Source organism: Amblyomma americanum, chromosome 1 (assembly GCF_052857255.1).
Source record: "Amblyomma americanum isolate KBUSLIRL-KWMA chromosome 1, ASM5285725v1, whole genome shotgun sequence".
Lineage (NCBI taxonomy): Eukaryota > Metazoa > Arthropoda > Arachnida > Ixodida > Ixodidae > Amblyomma > Amblyomma americanum.
This window is the reverse complement of record NC_135497.1, coordinates 139,101,821-139,121,286: the sequence shown is the minus strand read 5'-3', so window position 1 is coordinate 139,121,286 and position 19,466 is coordinate 139,101,821. Positions and strand designations below refer to the sequence as shown.

The 19,466-nt window shown below is 48.2% G+C and overlaps 1 protein-coding gene across 1 annotated transcript in view; it reads right to left on the bottom strand.

Annotated features, from left to right (window-relative positions):
• LOC144113807 (uncharacterized) overlaps nt 1-19,466 on the bottom strand; it is a 186,516-nt gene that overhangs the window by 32,625 nt on the left and 134,425 nt on the right. Inside the window, exons 9-11 of the mRNA XM_077647144.1 lie at nt 18,105-18,308; nt 14,662-14,880; nt 3,122-3,325 (exon numbers count right to left, since the gene is read on the bottom strand). Coding sequence (XP_077503270.1) covers nt 3,122-3,325; nt 14,662-14,880; nt 18,105-18,308 — 627 coding nt within the window. The remainder of the gene's footprint in view (nt 1-3,121; nt 3,326-14,661; nt 14,881-18,104; nt 18,309-19,466) is intronic.

Sequence of the window (19,466 nt, the reverse complement as noted above, 5' to 3'; positions counted from 1 at the left end):
CCTACACAGGCAACATTTAGGCCGCACAAGTTGGGATTAATACTTTGTACATTAAAGTCAGAATAATTCAGCCACCTCATCTTTGTTGCGAATAGAGAAGTAAGTAAAATTTTCCACTTCTTTTTGCGCCTCGTTTCCTTACCTACGGGAAAGTGTATCTAGCGGTAGTCAACTGTCATTGGGCCCTATCTAGGGTATATAAGCAGTCATTGAACGTACTAAAACTCTCACAGAAAAAAGCTTCGCAAATGTCACTCTGCGTGATTCATTAATCACGGCTGGTGGTTGATAGCTGTTAAGTGTTATTGTTTTAAGCTGATAACTTATTGCTCTGCCTGCCATTACTCGGGGCTATCATTTTCGGATCTGGAGTTTTAACTTTGCAGCACTTTTTGAGCTTCATATGAAAAGCAGCCGAGAAAGATAGTGTAAGCTAATGTTCAACAGAGACAGCGGCGTGAAAATTTCTCTCCTCGCTGTGTTCTCCAGACAAACGTCATGACCTGCACTTCAAATGACCCTCGCTGTTTTGTCCATATTTTTGCTTTCATATGCAATTCAGGGAGTAAAGAATAGCATTCTGTACTTACTTATTACATTTTTAGTTCAAAATTTTGGAATGAAAATGTCACTGAAATATTTTATAAATATAAACAAATGGCGTCAATTATTGAAGTCAGGTTGGAACATTTGTAATTGAAAGTCAACTGCGTTTAGCTGCCGCGTTACTTCTCTGGTTATGTCCCAATTTCAAAAGATGCAATATCGAGCGCGATGAAGTCTAGCATCGGTTACCTTTGCACCTTGAAATATTTCACAGCACAAAAGAACCGGATCTGCTTGTTACAGTATTTCACATGTTTTCCGTAAAACATCGCCTCACTTGTGCTTTAATTGCTATAAATAATAATAATAATAATAATAATAATAATAATAATAATAATAATAATAATAATAATAATAATAATATCTTTATTGCCACCACAGTTAATTACAATATTCATCAGGCCCGTCCACCAATAGTACCAAAACACGTTGTGGGGCTAGTTGGTGAAGGATAGTTTCTCGAAGTTCTTTATAGCGGTACAAAAAACAAGGACACAGGAAGAAGTACACAGGACGGGCGTTGACTCCAACTAACATTAGTGAGGCTTCCACAACCTGCATTTATACACAACGAAGGACCTAATCTACCAGAAATATTTCCCCCGCATGCGCTCTGGACCTTCGTTGTGTATAAAGGACTACTCCAGCCTCGCATGCTGCTATGATTCGAGAAAATAAAAACGCACAAACAAATCGTAACAATCAGCAGGATATGAGACGCAAGGAAAGCGCAAGGAAACAGCATAGTAAAAACATGTCAGCTACAGTCGCTAAATTTAAAAATTCTTCTAAAGGCAGCCTACGAGTAAAAATAGAAAGGGAGTTCCAAATGTCAGTTCGGTGCGCGGGAAAAAACTATTTGAACGAGACAGTATCAGGACTGAAAAGCGACATGTTTAGTCCGTGACACCTTTTAATTGACGGTGGTTTAAAGAATATTAAATAATTTCCAAGTGACACAAATCACGGAGGGTGAATTAACGTGTGCAAAAACTTTAAACATTCAACGCGACGACGTGAGCACCATGCAGACCAGACAGATGAGGAGAAGGCGAAGTCTCTGTCTTATAGGTGAAATATAATCTGGCAACTGCCCGTATCGAACCCTGCCAATAAGCAAAAATGTATTAACGCGATGACGTTAAGGCCCCAGTTCTGCACAAAACCCAGTGTCATTGGCGTCGTCGTCGGCGTTGTGAGCGAAAAATCCTAGGTGAAGCAGCCTAGATGGGCCACCTACGTCACGTGACTTTGTGGCATCATCATCATCACAATCAGCCCACCTCATTGTGAGCAAACAACCTTTTCGCAGGTGGCATTTAAATTAATGATTGGTGAGGAGAGGCAGCTCGTGAAGAGCAACCTAGGTCGCGCAAGCCCCACCGGTGGCAGCACCTGCCATCGCATGGCAGCGGCGCATCGCCTCACCGCAGCGCCTCTGCGCCTGGAGTGGTATGAGGACTCCCAGGGGTCTATGCATGTAAAGTCGAGAATGTCCAATTCTGCATATATTGGCATTCACACATTAACGCCGTGGCGTCATACCCTTAAGGCGTAGCTTAAGTGTCCCCGCCATATTTGTGCTCAAAATATTAGGGGTGTGCAAATATTCAGATATTATGAATACAGACTCAGACATCCTCCTATTCTATTAGTCGAATGAATCAAATAGTGTGTGTTCGAAATTATTCGAAATAGACCGAATATGTCTTCAGGTTTTCGAATACTCTTCGAATAATCGGCGCGAAGTTCGAATAAGACCGGCCGTATTTTTCGTCCACGATTATCCGAGAAACAAGGACAATACAAGCCGTGTATCATGCTGCCAAGATCGGTATGCGCGGGATGGAGGTTTGAGCGCCATGGTGCCACCCATTCGCTTGGCCGTGTTCATTATCCTCATACATGGCCTCAGAGATTGGACGACTGGGCAGGGCCCTGGCAGGTTCAACAAACCGGGCCTTTACGCCTGACCTCGGAGGCCATGCTTCATGCACAGCTCTCGCCCGTCTCGGGCGCCGCGATGAGGCGCTAGTTTATTATCTCCCGTTGCCAACAGCAAAAGGTACTTTCGCTATGCGCTTAACAAGACAATAATAAGGACGATGCGCTGATATTGTGTTGCGACCCCCGAAATGGATATCAGGGTTGCGTCTCTTAAAGGATAGAGCTATAACTGCGAAAGCAGCGCTTCGCTGTTTCTCACCATTGCTCATTGAATATGCCCACAAGCAGCCAATATTTGTAAAAATATTCGAGTCGTATAAGATTCGGGTTTTAGCTGAACGATTGGTATTCGATTCGGTAGCAAAGCTATGGTATTCATACAGGTTTAGGTCTGAAAAAAAAGTACTATTCGTACTCCTTTAAAAAATATAATTCGTTTGGATATTATAAAATGAAAATGAAATGGTATTTTCTGCCCAAGCTTAAGGACAACAAACAGCGATCAGACACGATCCCGGAGCTTCAAAATTCTATCACATGCAAAAAATACGAAAACGCCACGACTCACAGTATGTGCCTTTTGCGCCGTTGAATAAACGTAAAATGGCCGACCGCTTGGCTGCGGCGCGCTGTTTTGCAGGACTGGCGGCAGAACAATACATGTTACTGGCTGGCAGGCAGTCCCTATCAGCAGATGCTGCCACGGGTGCCGGAATATAAGGAGTGGACTGCGCGGAGGCTCCTGTACCGGTGAGCGGCACTTTTGTTGAATCTGCAGGGCAATGAAAATAGGCAAGAGCGATATTGCAGCAACCGGGCGAAGGACCAGCAAAAGACAGTAGCCATGCAGCGCAAACTGCGGTGAGTACATGTACATGTTAAAGTGAATTAAACTGATTTCTGTCTGGCTTACGCTCCAGAGAGTGAATTACGTAAAAATGTTAACTTCTTTTCTTTAAAAGCGAAATTTATTGCCCCAGGGCATTAATGATGAATGAAGGTGTGATGAATTATGTAGTAGATTTTAAATGAATGAAAAAAGGCTAGCTGATTTGATGAAGACCAGTAGAGAACGATTGTACGGTCCCTGCGTCCAGGCAATGTATGAAGCAGGGTTGCTTGGTGAAAGATCTGCTACCATGAGGTGCCGGATCCTTGTAGGCTTGAAAGCTGGGCAGTCCCACAGTAAGTGATGAATGTCGGCCTCAATGCCCTCGTGTTTACATATCGGACACCCTGGCCGAGGAAACAATTCTGGGTACTGAGGCCACTTCCGAGTGATGGCTGATGTGAGGAAAACCCCGACCCGTATCCTCCTAAGCGCAAATTCCTCTGCGCGGCTAAGACCGCGGGGGAGGGTTACCGCACACGGAGGGATGAGAACACGTGTGCGGCGCCGGGGGAGTTCCTTTCTTGATGAAAGGACGGTAAAATTGTCGAAATGAAGGAGCCGAGGCGGTGATGAGTTTGTATTCGCAAGGCGGGTCGCTAAATCTGGCTGGCTTTGAGAGGTCAGCAGATCCCTTGGGACCCACTCAATACGTACTGGCTGCGGGATGCGTGCCGCGAGCCGGTGGATGTCCTGACATATCACTGGACAGCGGCTAACACATCGTAGCAACCGGACAACTTGAAGGGCGTCAGTGCGGATGACAACGCGGGACGCAGGGAGCATAGTTATGTCGGCCACGGAGCAGAGTGCTTCTTGAACTGCAACGAGCTCAGCACAAAAGGACGAAGGGGGTTCCGTAAGCTGAAACCAAGAGGTTTGATTCAGGGCAGGTCTGCACGGAGAGTAGATAGCTGTTGTTCCTTTGCAGTCTTGTATGCTTGCGTCTACGTAGACAACTATGGATCCTTCAGGCAGGCAAGCATCTTGTTCCTGAAATTTCTGGAGAAGCAACGATGCCGAATGAGGAGATGTTGGGCGGCGATTATCTGTTGGCTTGTTGTCGCTGAGCTGCACAAACTTCCATAGGGGAAGAACTGGCGTTGGCGGCTGAAGAATGAAGTGTGACATTGCATAAGTCCTCAGTGCATGCGTGGAGTGCCATAGACTGGCCTTAAGGCTGCGCGCTTCACGCGCTGCTGCACGAGCTCATCAATGGTATTAAGCTGCGCATTGTATTGTAAAGCTATGACCGGTGTGATGCGTGGAAGGCCCGTAATGGTCCTCATAGCCTCTCGATTCACTGCTTCAAGGCGATACCATTGGGCTCTTGTAGGATGTTGAAACTGGGCTTGATAAACAATACGTGGCTGCAGCACTGCCCTCACCAATTGCCGTGCAACGACCGAGCCTGCGCCACCAGTTTTAGGGGCAATTCTAATCAAACCCAAAGTCTGAATAGCTTGCCTTTTTCCCTGAGAAAGTCATTCAGTCGCTGATCCTGATTGCTGAATTATTAAGCCAAGGATTTTTACACTCGGACTTTCCTGTAGTGGGGTGCCTGATAGACAAAGACGGATTGGACTTGCAGCAAGTTTACAGCGTCTCCAGCGGTTGGCAACTGACGTGTATGTTGTTTTATGCACGGATAGTTGAAGTCCGATCGATACTGCGTAATGACAGGTAACATCAAATGCAGATTGAAGGGAAGCCTCCTGAGTACGGAGATCTTGTTGAGTACTCCACACCGTCATGTCGTCAGCGCACTGAAGAAATTTTATGTCACGGATGTCATGTAAGCGCCAAGCCAGCGGGAAGAAAGCAATATTAAATAACGTCGGTGACAAGACTGATCCCTGGGGCGCGCCGCAGAGAGTAACAAATTATCCCACCGCTTCGTCGCTGAGGCGTATTGCACATTTTCTGCCTTCCAAAAATTATTGTACAAAACTACGCACTCTCAGAGGAGATGAAGCATCTCAATGGAGTTCAGAATGGCTGCATGACTGATGTTGTCATATGCCTTTTCAACGTCCATTGCTAAAACAGTACGCACATTGCGGCTGCGGGTAGATGACAAAACTGTAGATGCTATGACAGCCAACCCGTCCTCTGTACCAATATATGGACGAAAGCCGATTTGTGCTGGGTGATAAAAACTGTGCTGCTCTAGCCACCATGACAATCGTGTGGCTAGCATTTACTCCGCCAGCTTGCACATCGTAGGAGTTAAGGAGATAGGTCGCAAGTTGGCAAGGTCCGTCGGAGGCTTCCCTGTGTTCGGGAAAGGAATCACGACAGCGGATTTCCAGCTCTCTGGCACTACGCCATCCAACCATTCCTTGTTTATGGTGCCAAGTAGTTGAGGGAGTGCAGCGCTACTCAGGTTCTTGTACACCTCGTACTCAATATTGTCCGGGCAGGGCGCTGTTTTCCGTTTCGCATCATCTATTGCAGCCAGCAACTCAGGCATAGAGAATGGACACGCAATTCCATCTACGTCGACATCAGACGGCATTTGATAAACATGCGCTGATATGCCTGCCATATTTGAACTAGCGGATGAAGAATGCACGGCATCGTATTTTGGGAAAAACTTTCGCGCTTCCTCTTTGCCGAAATTATCTGGCGACAAGTTAGCCGCGAAGCATGCGGTTGCCGCTGCGTCAGTCGAACGGCGACCGCGTTCCATTGTACGAAATGTTCGCCAGAGAGAGGCATTCGAGGATTTTGCAGAAAATTGTTCGCACCACGCATGCCACTGCCACCGAGAGAGGTCGCGTTCATATTTGCGTGGCTTATCTGTAAGATAGTGCAATCGCGTACGTGCCTGCGACGAAGTAGGGTCTTGCGTAGCAGCCAGCTCGTCTTGACGGCGTGCCGCCCACAAGTTAAAAAGGCAGAGGTCTGGTGCCGGTCGACCAACATTAGTCCAGGTGGTAGTTGTAACACTGTTGAGCGCTGTTTGTATGCGCTCAACAAGGATTGTTGAAGAATCTGAGGAGAGATTGTCCATACAGGAGCGAAAACTGTCCCAGCTGATCGCTGAACATTTGTAGCGTAAAGGTCAGAAATGTGAGGTGTGAAGACCGACGATGGTAGGGTGATGATCACTTTCCCAGCAGTCTGGCTCCATGTGCCAGGAGGGAGTACCCGGACCCGACCACCACGTCAATCTGGAGCATAGGAAGCACTGCGAGTTTGGCGCACTGGCCGTGTTGCGGTCCCAGGATGGCTGAGCAGCACAAACTGGGCATCCGTGAAGGCGTCCCGCACACGCCTTCCACGAGAGCTTGAAGTGGGGTACTCCCAATCCTGGTGAGGGGCGTTAAAGTCGCCTCCGACTAAAATCGGACACCCGCGATACTGCCGACGGACACTTGTTAACAGGCCAAGATTAATACGGGAGGAAGCACCACCGGCTGGTCTAACGTAAAATGAAACGACCACAATGGTTCCCTTCTTAAGTTTCGCAGCCACTGCCACTACCTCTTGATACGACGTGCACCAGTTTTCGAGAGCAAGGCGTACATGCGGAAAGCGTGAGTCCACATACACCGCCGCCTTTCCCGGTGGAGCAGCAGTTTGTACACGACGGTCTATCATTGACGGAGACATGTAGGCACTGAAGCCTTGAATCGATGGCAAGGCGTTTGTTTCCTGTAGCAGCTTCGCCCATACCTGGAGCTTGTGAATTTGTCATATCCTTTTAAACGAAAACTCGCCAAAGTCGTAAAGGAAAAAAAACCGTAAGAGAATCGACGTTTCGGCACCACTACGGGTGCCTTGTTCACAAACGCCTGGAGAATGACAGTTATTGTGCCCAACAGTTCCTGGAAAAGCTCATTCCCGCGGACTTCTTTGATGTTCTTCTGCATGCCAACAGCGAGGGCGCCAGGAATCAAGAATTGAAACATATGGCACAAAATGCCAAGTTCAGCAGCTGTTGGCCAGTCCGCCTGAGGCCAGGGTGACAGCGAGAATATGCAACCTGTCTTCGCACACGCTTGACCCGGATGAACGCTGCCTACTTGTCCGAGGCCTCGATTTCAATACTGGCGCTCCTACAAATGCTGTTCACATGACCTGCGCTGTTGAAGAGGCTATACGCAAGGTCGCCCCCAGCTTACAAAGCAAAGCGCGCTCAAGGGCCATTGGAGCTCTTTCTAAGCTTGCTAAAAGCAAGAATCGCACTATCACACCCGCAGAGCAAACAGCATTGGCCAGGCTGCAGAAGAACAAAGACATCGTCATCTTGCCTGCTGGCAAGGGTAACGCCACTGTCGTTTCAGACCCCACCGACTATGTGCGAAAAATGGGTTTCCTTCTGGAGGACACGACGACGTACGCCAAGCTGACGCGAGACCCTACAAAGAAAATCGAGTACGAGGTGCAAAAACTTCTTACTGATGTTTTAAAGTTCGTCCCCCCCCCCCCCCCCCCCGACAAGGGCTATCTTTACAATTGCTTACTTTGTCACAACGGCTTGGCGCCAGATATATACGGGGTGCCCAAGGTACACAAGAAGGGGGTACCACTTCGCCCTATCGTTGAGTTCACACGGTCACCACTGAACAAGTTATCGAGATACCTCCACCGGGTACTGGCGCCTTTGGCAGGAAACACGCCTACACACGTCAAAGACTCGGCACATTTCATTGAAAAACTGAAGACTGCGACTTTTGGCGATGATCACATTATAATGTCATTCGACGTGAGGTCCATGTTTACTTGCGTGTCGGTGGACTTCGCAGTCGAGTATTGCAGGAATGCCCTGAAGAACGACTTGTGTCTGCCAGAACGTACGCCCATAGAGACAGACGACTTGTGCCGGCTCCTAAAATTCTGCTTGTCAAACACATACTTCGTGTTCAACAAGACGATGTACAAGCAGATCTTCGGGACCGCAATGGGAGCCTCCATTTCCGTAGTCTGCTCCAACCTGGCCCTAGAAACGATAGAGTCGTGCGCTTGCGTCGTTCGTCCCGCCACCTAGGTTTTTCCTGCGGTATGTCGACGACTGTTTCTTCGTCATCCGACGACAGGATGCGGAAAAATTTCTACGGCACCTGAACTCATTTCAAGAGAGCGTTCATTTCACGATGGAAGAAGAGAGCAATGGGCGCCTCCCTTTCTTCGACGTCCTCATCGAGCGAAAAGCAAACGGCATCACGACGAGCGTGTACGGGAAGCCCACCCACACAGGGAAGTACCTGAATTTTCATTATGCGCACCCAATAAGGCAGAAACGCTCAGTTGCCGCGGCCCTTTACAAATCGTGCCTTAAAGCTTTGTTCAAGCCCATGCAAAAGAACTCGTGAAGTCCTCCGCATAAGAAAGGAGCTTTCATAGAACGGATACCCGCGTCAAGTACTGCAATCACAAGAACGACACGCTGCGGCCCCTCAAGCCGAAGCAAGAGCAGCCAAAAAGAAAACACCTGCAGCCATCCCATATGCCCCTGGTGTCAGCGAGACGTTATGTCGGATATTGGCTGACTACGATATCCAAGTTGCCCATGTCCCATCCAGCAAGCTCAGAAACTATTTGGTACGAGTAAAGGACCCGCTTGAAAAGTTCAGCTACTCTGGGGTAGTTTACAAAATTCATTGCAAAAAATGCGGTGCAGCCTATATAGGCGAAACTGGGGACTTCAGGAGACGATTCAAAGAACACCAGCGTGACGCAAAAAAAAGTGACTTCTAACGCTCTCACCGAACACCAGCAAAACACGGGCCACTTGATTGACTGGGATTCCGCGCGCATACTTGAAAAAGAAAAATCATTATCTACTCGCCTGCTCAAGGAATCCCTTCACATACAAATGACAAGCCAAGCGATTAACAGGACACAGGACAATCTACGCGAGATATACATCCGCACGATACGCAAAGTTTTCCCTACATAAGCAGCAGCCCGTCTCGTTGTTCACTCCATTGTGAACAACGCATCCGTAGTGGTGCTGAAAAGTCAATTCTCTTACGGTTTTTTTTTCCTTTATGACTTTGGCGAGTGTTCGTTCAAACGAATATGGTGAATTTCCCTCGGCAGACGGGTTTCCGTCGAACCCTCAACTATGTTGTGAATTTGTAGTCGGGTCTTCAGCTCTCCCACCTTCGTGGAAATGCCTCTGCAGTTCCACTGCAGCACACCAGCACGACTGGAACTTGCCATTTCTAGTTACTATCCCAAGCGCTGTATAATCACGGGCGTCAGGTTGGACAACTGGTTGACTATAAACCAGAGCAAAAAAGTCGCAGAGTTGTCCAGTGGTACTGCGGTAATCTGGGAAGAGGCGGCAGGAAATTACAGTGGCGGGCGCCAGGAAGGCGATGCTGCTGCGCCATTGAGAGATGTGGCGGATGATTCCGCTGCCCGTCTACGTCGAACGAGCAGTTCACGGTGTTGCCAGAGCTTGGTGACCTCCGCTAAAAGACGTGCGATTTGTTCGTCCACTGCGGCCATATCGTCCTGCGGTAGTTCAGGCACACCGCGCTGATTTGTTGACTGTTTTCGGAGGCGTTCTTTTCGCATAGTACCGTTAGAAGGTTGCTGAGTTGAAGGACCATGCGGGGTGTGCTCAGGGAGATCCGGCCACTCGTCGTCAACCCACTGGAGAGCTGCGGACCAATTGGATGTCTGCAATGAAGTTATATTGTCTTGTATTGGCCAATGCTTAGCCATTCGACAACGAGCCTGTTTTGTTGCCTTTTGTTTTGTCGGACAGCTTGGAGATGTTATCTCGTGGTCGTCGGATTTACAAAGGCCGCATCGGTAAGCCACTTTCCCTTCCGATGTACTTTCACCGTCAGCAGTGAAGGGGCAGGATTTGCGCATATGCCCAGTACGGAAGCAGTTAAAGCAATATTCAGCACTCGGTTTATATGCCCGAGACCGTAAAATAGAGCCATAATAGTATAGAGGGGCTGGTAGTGTCAGAGGGCCTTGCACGGTGACTATGCCAGAGCGCCCCTTTCCCATGCGTCGGGCCTGGATGACACGGTGCGTGGGACAGTACAGCTCACGCTGGAGTGCAGTTTGATCTTCAGTTATATGGACGTTGTAGACGACGCAGCGCTGCTAATCGGAGCCTTCAACTAAATACACTTGTACTGGCACTGCGATTTCGCTTGTCAGTGAAATACTGGTGACCGTTTGCAGCCGTTCTACGGCAGTCAGAGTCGGAAGCCACACTGCAATGGTGCTGGACTTTGTCCAGGCTGTGAAGCCCCGAAAACCTTTGGTTCCGAGGCACGCGTCCAAGTTAGCTTGTAAAATCTTGTTCGGTATATCCGTGAGGCTTTTGTTGGCCTGTGATTTAATGCTCACTTTGTAAGAAGACGATCCGGGTGTAGGCTCCACCGAGTTCTCGATCTTAAGACAAGTGCGCTTACCTTGGGAGCCATCACTTGCCGAAGATGGAATCCGTTGGCTGTCGTTTGAGGGACGCTTGTGAGCTGCGCGAGGACACTTTTGCAGGGGTAGAGGTGCCGATAAGTCCATTGGAATACCCTGTTCATCATGCTTTGTGCTTTGAGGCCCATCCGGTGGTGTAGAGTTGATGGCCATGTGCCCTAATGGCAGATCACTCACGAGCAGTCCGGCATTTCGGGAAGGCAGGAGCCGTGCATCTGCCGATGAACCAGGAGCACAAAGCTAGACCTGGCGCCGCGGATGAGGTGTCGACTGCGTGGCAGGTGCTGCCATAAGAGACGCCGGCAGAGCTACCTCCACCAGCGTGGCAGCGGAGGCACTAACCCTAGCGTCAGTGCCCAGCTCAGCTGCGCTCATGCATGGTTCCCAGGAGGCCTCAGACGGTGGGAGGACGTCCGGAGCTTCTTGAGAAGGCGAGGATGCAGTTCTCTACAAATAGGGCACGCATTTACGTGGATGGCGAGGTTTTTCTGAAGAGCGATGTGCAGCCACTTTTGCAGGGACACACTTCTTCTTCTTCCTCGCGTATTCCGTCAACTTCTTTTTGTGCCGCACATAACAGCCTAGCAGAACGTAGCCCGTGGTAGGTTACTGCCATTCTGTCAGATTCAGAGTTCATTTGAGAAGCCATTGAAACTACGCAATCTTCAGCCATCGAATGGATTAGAAAATATCTACCTGCGTGTTTACTTAAATACGGCGGTCAACGGTTGCAATTTGTTATTTGCCTCGTGCCCGCGTTGCTGTACGTTCTAGCTTAAAGCCTGGACTCCATGTACGCGAAAACTCACGCGAACGCGAAGATGATGATGATGAAATAACTTTATTTGCACCCGTCAAGGAATCAGAGGGCGAAAAAGACGAGTCTTGACCGCCGTCATCTTCCTCCCCTTTCAGCAGGCTGGGATCCCTTGGGATTCAGCGGTGTCCAGGGCCAGACGGATGACTTCTTTTTGTTCTTCTTCTTTCTGGCTGGCCATTAAAGCCTCCCAGGACTCTATATTCCTGTCTGGTTCGTTGTGGCTAGGGCATGTCCACACCATGTGGATCATGTCTGCTATTTCATTACACTGTTTACACCTGGGGTCTTGGATCGCCGGATGCCATCTGCTTAGTGCGAGTGGGTTCGGAAAAACTCCCGCCTGTAACTTTCTCCATATGACCTCTTCCTTTTTGCTGAGGCCCTTGCATGCTCCAGGTAATGTCTGTCTTCCTAATCTGTAATGGTTAAGAATATCTTGGTACGTGTTCAGCTCCTCGCTCGTCTGAAGGGACTCTCTACTCGACGAGACCGCATTGGGGTCCCGGTGTGTGAGTCCTCGGGCCAATGCGTGCGCTGTCTCGTTTCCCCGGAGGCCCTCGTGGGCCGGAGTCCAAACGAGGTTAATTAGTTCTGCCGGTGTCGGGCCGGCTGTGAGAATTTTGACTGCTTCGACAGATACCCTGCCTGCGTTGTAGTTGCGGATAGCCGATTTGGAATCTGTTATAATCACCCTAACATTCCGTTGAGTTAAAGCCAGCGCAATGGCTACCTCCTCAGCCGCTGTTGCATCACTCTGTTGGGTGCTGCAGCACGAGACTCGGTCTCCGCCCTCCCTGGTCGCCAGGGCTACGAAACCCGTTCTGCCTTCATATTCCGCCGCGTCCGTGTAAACCACGTCCTGTCTATTGGCTAATTTTTTCTGCAGAGCTTTCGCTCTGTCCTTTCGCCTACCCTCATGGTGTACCGGATGCATATTCCTTGGGAGTGGTGGGATTCTGATTTTGTTCCTTATGTCTGTTGGGATATTCTCCGTGTGTTTGAGCCGCGCTCGAGGTTCGAAGCCTAGCTTTTCTAGTATTTTTAGCCCCGAATGGCTGCATAGAAGTCGTTGTTGTTGCGCTACTCTGGTAGCCTCAATGAGCTCGTCTAGGGTGTTTGAAATCCCCATGTTCAGAATTTTCTGGGTGGATGTGTACGGGGGGAGGCCCAGAGCGATTTTGACGCCCTTCCTAATTAGGATTTCAATCTTGTTTTTTTCTGCTTTGGCTAGCCGTAGGTATGGTGCCACGTATGTGATTCTGCTGATTACAAATGACTGAACTAGTCTTAAGAGGTTCGTCTCCTTCGCGACGGCGGCAAGCGACGAGCGACGCCGTCGCGCGAAGCAAAATGCATGTGTCGCTTGCCGTGTCGCTCGGATCTGCACCCACAGAAAATTTCGGTCGTCGCCCGGAAGTCCCCCACGCGACTGGCCAATCAGAGCCCCCCAAAGCCGTTTCCGGTTTGCCCACGGTTTCTCACGGGCACATCTCACGAAACCCGCCCGTCGTCTTGGTCATCGCCACCGTCGATAAAATACTTGGTTTTGTAGCTGAGAGGCAGACCCGCATGATTTAAATAATTAAAACAATCTACTTGTTGAGTGCGGAGGGCTAACAGCATTTGGAGCGGGCTACGCAAGCGGGCGTACTGCAGGGAGAGATGCGTGTCGAGCCGCGGATACCGGCGCTCGATCCGCCGTGCCGCGGCGCTCCAACTGTGCAGAAACACTCGCGGCGCGCATTCTCACTGGTAAATTATAGTTTGCTCACTTACAATCAAACTGCGGTGACAGTTCATGGGAGTGTTTTTACTAAGTCGGAGTGCACAGGCACCGAACGAAAGCACATCTCCCCCGTGAACCCGTGATGTGACTTCGTCTCCGCAAGCACGCCGTTGGTTATCTCCAGTGCCGCTACACCGCTGCCGTAGAGGAAATATTCCTTTGGCCCTGACTATGAGGCACACTCACAAAATTTTAAGAGAGAGAACAGGTTACGGGCGTGTTTCTAAGCTTGAGTGCGCAAAGCACGGAGTCCGCTGCGCACGTCGCGGGTTCGCGTCGCCTGCCGCTTTCGCTTGCATGGAGGTTGCCCACAAGCGACGGAGCGAACGCCAGCCGTCGCCGCCGCCGTCGCCTTCGCGTTCGCGTGAATTTTCGCGTACATGGAGACCAGGCTTAATTCATTTTCAAGAATGTTCATGCTGCGACGAGCCTCCTTGCCTACGAACTCGCGAGTCTGATTATAGCGACAGTTTTCACAGATAAGGTATCTTCATTTAAATGCATAAAGCAAGCGTTACGAGTGCGCCAAGCCTAAAACTACAAGACAAACGCCCTGGGCATAAAGTCTCTCATAACGCAACTTTTAAATCAAGCTTTCTTTTTTCCTTATGATGCAAACTTTTTCCCGACAGCGTTGCAGCCATCACTCCTGCGGCGCGTCAGGAACAACAGTTGAGTACTTTTGTTGGTTTCGTCATTACTAGAAGTGATTAAAATATGAAGAGCAAGCCAAATGTCTGAGCGTGATGTGGTATCGTACTCAACTGCAGAAGTAAGGTTCCTAAAAAAAACATTCATATACTTCATGCGGCATATCAACGCTATCTAAATACTGGTGGTGCTGACCACATTTATGCATAGTGCTGCTTTACAGAAGACTATGAAGTGCACTTGCTTTCAATATCTGTTCGTGAGAAGATTTCGTCAATGTCGGCAACACTCTCAGCAAGAAAGAACTGTAGATATATTTGGCGGCTGCCTTCATCGAACAGAGCCAATAAATGAAAAGTATTTCGGCTTAAAATAGGATTTGCTTTATTGTTTATAAACTTTGTCTTACTAATTACAAGACTTCTCACGCAAACAAAAGTAGCTTTCTGTATACGGTTGAGGATAACAAACGCCAAATAGACACGGTGTTGATTTCGAGCTAAAAATGCTATATCTCATGAAAGAAACAGCAGCATCAAGACTCACTGTATCTATATTTTTTGGCGTTCAGCAGATGCGGAAGAGCAGACCTCTTCCCCGTGCCACGTTGTTCGCGTGAAGCTATCAGCTGGCGGTCCCGTCTGCCCAAGGATTCGTCCTCGGAAATGCATGATGCTGCAATGGGCGGTAGGCTACGAGCAGTGGTCTCCGCGTGCGGTGTAGGCCCAATGCGTGGCGCTTTGGGAGGGGGACCTCCATGCACGGCTGAAAGGAAATGTCTCTCTTTAGGAGACTGAAATTCAAGCACAGCTGAATGGCAATAACAGCGGACGCGTGAAAACCTACACAGGCAACATTTAGGCCGCACGAGTTGGGATTAATACTTTGTACATTAAAGTCAGAATAATTCAGCCACCTCATCTTTGTTACGAATAGAGAAGTAAGTAAAATTTTCCACTTCTTTTTGCGCCTCGTTTCCTTACCTACGGGAAAGTGTATCTAGCGGTAGTCAACTGTCATTGGGCCCTACCTAGGGTATATAAGCAGTCATTGAACGAACTAAACCTCTCACAGACAAAAAGCTTCGCAAATGTCACTCTGCGTCATTCATTAAGCACGGCTGGTGGTTGATAGCTGTTATGTGTTATTGTTTTAAGCTGATAACTTATTGCTCTGCCTGCCATTACTCGGGGCTATCATTTTCGGATCTGGAGTTTTAACTTTGCAGCACTCTTTGAGCTTCATATGAAAAGCAGCCGAGAGAGATAGTGTAAGCTAATGTCCAACAGAGACAGCGGCGTGAAAATTTCTCTCCTCGCTGTGTTCTCCAGACAAACGTCATGACCTGCACTTCAAATGACCCTCGCTGTTTTGTCCATATTTTTGCTTTCATATGCAATTCAGGGAGTAAAGAATAGCATTCTGTACTTACTTATTACATTTTTAGTTCAAAATTTTGGAATGAAAATTGTCACTGAAATATTTTATAAATATAAACAAATGGTGTCAATTCTTAAAGTAAGGTTGGAACATTTGTAATTGAAAGTCAACTGCGTTTAGCTGCCGCGTTACTGCTCTGGTTATGTCCCAATTTCAAAAGATGCAATATCGAGCGCGATGAAGTCTACCATCGGTTACCTTTGCACCTTGAAATATTTCACAGCACAAAAGAACCGGATCTGCTTGTTACAGTATTTCACATGTTTTCCGTAAAACATCGCCTCACTTGTGCTCTAATTGCTATAAATAATAATAATAAAAATAATAATAATAATAATAATAATAATAATAATAATAATAATAATAATAATAATAATAATAATAATAATAATAATAATATCTTTATTGCCACCACAGTTAATTACAATATTCATCAGGCCCGTCCACCAATAGTACCAAAACACGTTGTGGGGCTAGTTGGTGAAGGATAGTTTCTCGAAGTTCTTTATAGCGGTACAAAAAACAAGGACACAGGAAGAAGTACACAGGACGGGCGCTGACTCCAACTAACATTAGTGAGGCTTCCACAACCTGCATTTATACACAACGAAGGACCTAATCTACCAGAAATATTTCACCCGCATGCGCTCTGGACCTTCGTTGTGTATAAAGGACTACTCCAGCCTCGCATGCTGCAATGATTGGAGAAAATAAAAACGCACAAACAAATCGTAACAATCAGCAGGATATGAGACGCAAGGAAAGCGCAAGGAAACAGCATAGTAAAAACATGTCAACTACAGTCGCTAAATTTAAAAATGCTTCTAAAGGCAGCCTACGAGTAAAAATAGAAAGGGAGTTCCAAATGTCAGTACGGTGCACGGGAAAAGACTATTTGAACGAGACAGTATCAGGACTGAAAAGCGACATGTTTAGTCCGTGACACCTTTTTAATGACGGTGGTTTAAAGAATATTAAATAATTTCCAAGTGACACAAATCACGGAGGGTGAATTAACGTGTGCAAAAACTTTAAACATTCAACGCGACGACGTGAGCACCATGCAGACCAGACAGATGAGGAGAAGGCGAAGTCTCTGTCTTATAGGTGAAATATAATCTGGCAACTGCCCGTATCGAACCCAGCCAATAAGCAAAAATGTATTAACGCGATGACGTTAAGGCCCCAGTTCTGCACAAAACCCAGTGTCATTGGCGTCGTCGTCGGCGTTGTGAGCGAAAAATCCTAGGAGAAGCAGCCTAGATGGGCCACCTACGTCACGTGACTTTGTGGCATCATCATCCTCACAATCAGCCCACCTCATTGTGAGCAAACAACCTTTTCGCAGGTGGCATTTAAATTAATGATTGGTGAGGAGAGGCAGCTCGTGAAGAGCAACCTAGGTCGCGCAAGCCCCACCGGTGGCAGCACCTGCCATCGCATGGCAGCGGCGCATCGCCTCACCGCAGCGCCCCTGCGCCTGGAGTGGTATGAGGACTCCCAGGGGTCTATGCATGTAAAGTCGAGAATGTCCAATTCTGCATATATTGGCATTCACACATTAACGCCGTCGCGTCATACCCTTAAGGCGGAGCTTAAGTGTCCCCTCCATTTTTCTGCTCAAAATATTAGGGGTGTGCAAATATTCAGATATTTCGAATACAGACTCAGACATCCTCCTACTCTATTATTTGAACGAATCAAATAGTGTGTGTTCGAAATTATTCGAAATGGACCGAATATGTCTTCAGGTTTTCGAATACTCTTCGAATAATTGGCGCGAAGTTCGAATAAGACCGGCGCATTTTTCGTCCGCGACTATCCGAGAAACAAGGACAATACAAGCCGTGTATCATGCTGCCAAGATCGGTATGCGCGGGATGGAGGGTTGAGCACCGTGGTGCCGCCCATTCGTTTGGCCGTGTTCATTATCCTCATACATGGCCTCAGAGATTGGACGACTGGGCAGGGCCCTGGCAGGTTCAACAAACCGGGCCTTTACGCCTGACCTCGGAGGCCATGCTTAATGCACAGCTCTCGCCCGTCTCGGGCGCTGCGATGTGGCGCTAGTTTATTATCTCCCGTTGCCAACAGCAAAAGGTACTTTCGCTATGCGCTTAACAAGACAATGATAAGGACGATACACTGATTTTCTGTTGCGACCCCCAAAATGGATATCAGGGTTGCGTCTCTTAAAGGATAGAGCTATACCTGCGAAAGCAGCTCTTCAGTGTTTCTCACCATTGCTCATTGAATATGCCCACAAGCAGCCAATATTTGTAAAAATATTCGAGTCGTATAAGATTCGGGTTTTAGCTGAACGATTTGTATTCGATTCGGTAGCAAAGCTATGGTATTCATAATGGCTTAGGTCTGAAAAAAAAGTACTATTCGTACTCCTCTAAAAATATAATTCTTTTGGATATTATAAAATGAAAATGAAATGGTATTTTCTGCCCAAGCTTAAGGACAACACACAGCGATCAGACACGATCCCGGAGCTTCAAAATTTTATCACATGCAAAAAATACGAAAACGCCACGACTCACAGTATGTGCCTTTTGCGCCGCTGAATAAACGTAAAATGGCCGACCGCTTGGCTGCGGCGCGCTGTTTTGCAGGACTGGCGGCAGAACAACACATGTTACTGGCTGGCAGGCAGTCCCTAACAGCAGATGCTGCCACGGGTGCCGGAATATCAGGAGTGGCCTGCGCGGAGGCTCCTGTACCGGTGAGCGGCACTTTTGTTGAATCTGCAGGGCAATGAAAATAGGCAAGAGCGATATTGCAGCAACCGGGCGAAGGACCAGCAAAAGACAGTAGCCATGCAGCGCAAACTTCGGTGAGTACATGTACATGTTAAAGTGAATTAAACTGATTTCTGTCTGGTTTACGCTCCAGAGAGTGAATTACGTAAAAATGTGAACTTCTTTTATTTAAAAGCGAAATTTATTGCCCCAGGGCATTAATGATGAATGAAGGTGTGATGAATTATGTAGTAGATTTTAAATGAATGAAAAAAGGCTAGCTGATTTGATGAAGACCAGTAGAGAACGATTGTACGGTCCCTGCGTCCAGGCAATGTATGAAGCAGGGTTGCTTGGTGAAAGATCTGCTACCATGAGGTGCCGGATCCTAGTAGGCTTGAGAGCGGGGCAGTCCCACAGTAAGTGATGAATGTCGGCCTCAATGTCCTCGTGTTTACATATCGGACCCCCTGACCGAGGAAACAATTCTCGGTACTGAGGCCACTTCCGAGTGGTGGCTGGTGTGAGGGAAACCCCGACCGGGATCCTCCAAAGCGCAACCTCCTCTGCACGGGGAAGACCGCGGGGGAGGGTTACCGCACACGGAGGGATGAGAACACGTGTGCGGCGCCAGAGGAGTTCCTTTCTTGATGAAAGGACGGTAAAATTGTCGAAATGAAGGAGCCGAGGCGGTGATGAGTTTGTATTCGCAAGGCGGGTCTCTAAATCTGGCTGGCTTTGAGAGGTTTGCAGATCCCGTGGGACCCACTCAATACGTACTGGCTGCGGGATGCGTGCCGCGAGCCGGTGGATGTCCTGACATATCGATGGACAGCGGCTGCCACGTCGTAGCAACCGGACAACTTGAAGGGCGTCAGTGCGGATGACAACGCGGGACGCAGGGAGCAGAGTTATGTCGGCCACGGAGCAGAATGCTTCTTGAACTGCAACGAGCTCAGCACAAAAGGACGAAGGGGGTTCCGTAAGCTGAAACCAAGAGGTTTGATTCAGGGCAGGTCTGCACGGAGAGTAGATAGCTGTTGTTGCTTTGCAGTCTTGTATGCTTGCGTCTACGTAGACAACTATGGATCCTTCAGGCAGGCAAGCATCTTGTTTCTGAAATTTCTGGCGAAGCAACGATGCCGAATGAGGAGACGTTGGGCG